We start from the raw sequence: 5,787 nt of genomic DNA on the forward strand, positions 1-5,787 counted from the left end.
AAACACATTTCATTACACCAAATACACAAAATAATGTTCTTTTTTAGCAACGTCATATGACTCCTTTAAGGGTTTACACACTTGCTGTCAGTTTACTGGACAAACCTCTAAGCAACAACTCAAGCAGACATGCTATACTTTACCGTCCCTGATGGGCAATCTGTCGAGATCTCAGCAGCGCTACACACTTCCAGTGTCACACAACAACAACACGAGCAATATCAGCACCATACAGTTCGACACATCAAGTTGAGTTAGTGTTTGCAATACATGCCAACTCCGCGATTAATAGTGTGTGCCCCCTCCTCCTCAGACAGCAGAACTCATTTCAGATAATATGATGAGGCCTTGAGGAAGCGGAACTGACTGAACTAATCAGGAGCTTGATGAGGAGTTGACAAGTTGAAGCCACAGTGACAGACTGAATTAGATGCAAAACAGCTTGCAGACAGTGGATTTGTTATACAGCAGCCATCTAGAACCGCAGCAAACACATATTTATCTGCCATAGATTTATAAAGAAATCTTGTGAAAACCCATCAAGAACATGTCTGGGACAGGGAAAATACCCAAAAAATATAAGAAAAAAAAAGTAGCAAGAAACTATATTTTGCTAAATAAATTAAAGCCTATTTTTAAAATCATAAAGATTTTTTCCCCATTGTGACATGTTCATGACAATTAGTTACATTTGACCGCCAAAATTCTCATTATTGTAATTCAAAAATAAAAAATGTTATAAAAGTATTTTTTATAAGTTTAAATATTTATACTTTGTTGTGGTTATATATATATATATAAATAAAATCAAGAGAAACAAGAAACTATATTTTGCTTAAAGCCTTTTTTTTTTACGTAACATTTTTTGACATTTTCCTGCCATTTAAGCCCCAAACTCTCATTATCATAAAACATTGTCATTTTTATTTCTGTAATGCAAAAATTTAAACTGTTATAAAAGTAATATTTTATAATTGGGGTGAAATGTTTGAACATGTTTTCATGAAATTAAACCATATATTGATCTATAAAAACAATAAATACTTTACATTACAAAAAATGTTGGAACCATCATAGCACTTTAGCTGGAGTGGTCATCATTCGTCATGTCATGAGGTCAACGTTTCGATTACTGAAGTCAGTTAAACAAAGCTGTCCATTAGGGCTGTCAAAAAAATAATAATTCGAATTTCAAATATTCGTCGAATTTAAAATAAAAATCCACATTCGAATGCAAAAACATTGCATTTGAATTTCAGGTGTGCGTCAGGCAGCTTTTTATCAGTGGAGCACGAAATGCGACGACAATGCAATGTTTTTGTTAGCCTATCCAGTTGAACCCACTAGATGCGGCGCTGCTACGTTGTTCATTCAAAATATTGCAGAAAAAGAGAACAATCAATGCGGAGATGTTGTTTACGTCAAAACCGAAACCAGGCCGTTCACACCGAACGCATATTCATCGCATTTTCTAGAGGGACATCTATCAACACTGCACTCGCACGAGAGAGCGGCATGTTTAGAAAGCCATGTTAAATTAATGTAAGTTCAACTTTTAAAAAACATGTCTCGAGTCTTTATGGTGGTTTTCCCATCCCACTGCATATCAAGTTTTTAAATGAAGAAAGTACTTTTTGTGATTGGTTTTCGGTCCTTTGTATTAAACTACAGGCCTACATACATGCATGAACAAGCAACTTTATTAATTCTATATGGTTTACATACATAATTTTAAACATCATGCACTTTTTTTTTTTTTTTAAAGATAGTCGTGATATTTTATTATGCTTTGAAGAAACGTGCATAATATTTTGCTCGATGCGCCCTCTTGTGGCCTAAGGAGAGAAGCCAAAAGCGTTTTTTCCCCCCTAACTGAAATTATGCATTTTAAATTTGAATATAATTCGAATAATGATAATATTTAAGTAAAAAATTCGAATTTAGTTTTTCAGCCACTTTGACAGCCCTAGTGTCCATTCAGCTTGCTCACAGCATAGAGTCCTCAGCGCACACACAGATTTAACTCCCAGGCCCTTCGGCTTGACATTTCCTGTGGCTGGGCTCTAGCCATTGGTTGATGTGAGTCTGTCTCCATAGCTACAGCGGAGCTGCAACTAGGGAGGATAGAGCCAGAGGAGCAGAGGACTGCCAGCCAAGTGACAGACAGCTCTCTGAGGGAGTGTCAACACACCAATATAAACACACATACACACACATACACATACACACACACAGAACGCCTAACTCTGCCCGACAGCAATACACACAGTCATATTCTTGTCAGAGAACCGGCACAAAGAGCTAAAACACAAGAGGTTAAAGGTAACAGAGACAGGGGATTGTTACCTTCCTGCCAGCTAGATAACTTCATTCACTGTTCTCTTGTATTTGTAGCTTTGCTATTAGGGCTAGGTTTAAAAAAAAAAAAAAATCTGATTAATTGTGCTCTTAATTTGGACAACCTTGTATTTATTCAGGAACACTTCAGATCAGGGAACACTACACACTATTAACTAGTTGCTTATTAGCATGCATATCATTAGCATATTGGCGGTTTATTAGTAATTATAAAGCACATATTAATGCCTTATTCTGCATGACCATATTTTAGATCCCTTAACCCTACCCCATAGCTAAACTTAACAACTACCTTACTAACTGTTAAGCAGCAAATTAGGGTATTAACTTAGAGTTTATTGAGGGAAAACTCTTAGTTAATAGTGAATGTGTGTTCCCTAATCTAAAGTGTTACCATTGATTCTTTAATCCCAGGCTGATCGTTTAATCAATATTTGAAAAAAAAAAAAGAAAAAAAAAAGTCTGTGATACAGTACAGATTATAAAGAGCTCTTAAGGTAATGCATTACATTGTTATCACAACCTTATTATGTCGCATATATAATTCAGTGTGTGGATAAAAAAAAAAAAAAATGTTTGCATACTGCAAATGTCATCAAGCAATTCCATGCAGAAAATGTGCGCAATTTCACATAATAAGACAGAATTAGACACAATTTTCACAGAAACAAAAAAATAGTATGTGATACAGGACAGAATAAAGAGCTCTTAAGGTAATGCATTACATTGTTATCACAACCTTATTATGTCGCATATATAATTCAGTGTGTGGATAAAAAAAAATTATAATAATTTTGCATACTGCAAATGTCATCAAGCAATTCCATGCAGAAAATGTGCGCAATTTCACATAATAAGACAGAATTAGACACAATTTTCACAGAAACAAAAAGAGTCTGAGATTCCAAACATAGACAGATCTGCAGACATCGCTTTGCATTGAGAATGTGATATAATAATTGGCTTCCTTTCAACAAATGAACAAAAACACGGGAGCAGGTTCGCTCAGTAGCCCCTCACTGCAGAACAAAGATCCAGGGGGCGGGGTTGGATCCACATCTAGGGGGTGGAGATGGTAGGTTTAGGGGTGGAGATGGGTAGGTTTAGGGATGGAGATGGGTAGGTTTACCTTATATGTAAGGTGGAAGGAGTTGGATCTGGATCCGTGTTCTGCAGTGAGGACCATCTCGGTTCACTTAAGTCAGAACCATCAGACGGAATCCATGAATCAATACTGAATAGGCATCAGAATTAAAACAAATGCTGCCAAATGCAGTTGATGTCCTACGGGCTTATTGTTGCAAAGAAACATATATACAAGTTAATGTAAATAAATAAATAAATAAATAAATTCCCATCTGTTAAACAGTGGGTGAAAGAAACGGTAAAGTTATGACATTTAGAAAAAAATCTGTTACTTTTTTTTTTAAACATATTGGATCACTTTGATAAGATTTGGCGTGTCCTTCTCCATTATCTTGACAGCGTAGGTTGACCACCCATTGGTGTGGCATTACTTAGGGTGAGCAGGGTGTTATGGGAATAGTTTGTTCTGTGCAACAAGTGCATTAGCTTCACACTGTCCTCCTAACAGAACCCTGAAGAGAGGTGCCAAACGATTTGATGTCCCTCCTGTAGAAGCGATGTCTGAAGCATCCGTGCGTGAGGAGCGTATTAGTTTAATCTGACAGCGGTGAAGTGCATGATGGGAAGGCAGAGGGACAGCTCTTCCTGTGGGAAGACGAGCCACTGTCTGTCCAGCACACACATCCAGACTAGTGGTCGACCGATATGGGTTTTTAGACAGCCAATGCCGATATCTTGGAAAGCACGGTGGCCGATGGCCGATATAAAGCCGATATAATTGTATTTATTTTAAATAATTTGAAAATTGATTAAAAAAATAAATGTGTAAAATAAACATTCTTATACTTTAAATGACAAAAATTTTAAATTTACACCGTAACCAACAGAGCACTCAGTAATCGGGGAAGTTTGTGTGCATTGGGAATCATATTTTTTCAAATAAAGCCAAGGTAACACTCATTTTACATACAGCACACAGAGAAAATGACACGAATATGACAGTGGGCAAAAGCATGACGCGCAGCATAATTTGAAATGATGAGTTTAAAGTTAGTCGATCGCACGTCTCCAGTGAAACTGAACTCTCCTCCTGTCCATATTCAATTCACACGGACCGACCGTCCGACTGTTAACGACGACAGTGAACAGGGAGAATGTGAACACTGCGTGCGCAGGTGCTGGCGTTCTCAGCGCCGTCAAAATAAAAGTCCAGCGCACCGTCAAAATATAAGTCCCGCCTCGAAAGCATCAGCCAAACAGAAAAACGTATCGGCCGATGCCGATATTTGAAAAATGCCAAATATCGGCCGATATATCGTTCGACCACTAATCCAGACAGGCTTAGCCACAAATCATTAAGGCCTATTCACATCAGCGAGTGCGACAACATTCAGAGCGCAATGACTCTACTGTTTTTTTGAGTTTAGGTTCATATTGCAGAAATGCTGAAACAAACCCCATCGACAGTTTACATTTTACTTCCACACATTTAAGGCTATTTAAAAAGTGCCGGCTTACCTGCAGCGCCCCACTGAGCAGAGAGCGATGGGGTCTCCCACCACGGCCACCAGGGACTGCGCTCGAGTGATGGCGGTGTTCAGCAGCTTGTAGTTGGACACGAAGCCGTAGTCCAGGTCTTCAGTGGAGTCCTCCACCAGCTGCTCCTTCCTCTTAATGGCCGTCTGCTTGTGTTTGCAGGTGTGACGGGTGCGAACGGTGCTCAAGAACAGCACACGGAACTGCTTACCTACAGACAGCAGAAGCTCTGTGTAATTAGCATGTTGTTAAATGGTGCTACCTAAAGTCATCCAATACGAAATCAACATAAACTGTCATTTGAAAAATCCCTGGATGCCGGCAGAAAATATATATATATTTTTTTGAATAATGTACATTTGAAGAGTTCATTTGCAAAAACCGATAAACGCCACTTTAAAAAACCACTTTCAAGGCATCGCGAGTTCACGTTTCACTGCAGAAGTCGACAAGCGCCCTTGTTGTTTTTGAACAGAAGCCAATAAGTCAATTTCAGCGAATCAGCGCGCTGTATTCAGGCCAGGTGACAAGGCTACTTTCACTTTGAAAAGACGTGCTAGCTGAGAGGAGCTTCGTCAAAGCTGACTAAAAGTGATCGAGGATGGAAAATTTGACGAACCTGATGAACCTGAGATATCTTCTTCAGGGCGAAAAAGGAAAATAGAAGCTGAAATGTTTTCACGGAAACTTGCAAAAGCAGCGCGTTACAATGGTGAGGGAAAAGCTCCGTGTACAAACAACAACAACGTTTGTCAGGCATCTACATTGTCATCTGAGGAGATTACAAAGATTAAACGAGTGTTTTTT

The 5,787-nt window shown here is 38.6% G+C and overlaps 1 protein-coding gene across 1 annotated transcript in view; it reads right to left on the bottom strand.

Moving 5' to 3' along the window:
• LOC107752703 (probable helicase with zinc finger domain) overlaps positions 1-5,787 on the bottom strand; it is a gene marked incomplete at its 3' end in the record, with an annotated part of 66,461 nt that overhangs the window by 25,678 nt on the left and 34,996 nt on the right. Inside the window, exon 17 of the mRNA XM_016568726.1 lies at positions 4,963-5,191. Coding sequence (XP_016424212.1) covers positions 4,963-5,191 — 229 coding nt within the window. The remainder of the gene's footprint in view (positions 1-4,962; positions 5,192-5,787) is intronic.

This window comes from Sinocyclocheilus rhinocerous, unplaced genomic scaffold, assembly GCF_001515625.1.
Source record: "Sinocyclocheilus rhinocerous isolate Xijiao unplaced genomic scaffold, SAMN03320098_v1.1 scaffold441, whole genome shotgun sequence".
In the NCBI taxonomy this organism is placed as follows: domain Eukaryota; kingdom Metazoa; phylum Chordata; class Actinopteri; order Cypriniformes; family Cyprinidae; genus Sinocyclocheilus; species Sinocyclocheilus rhinocerous.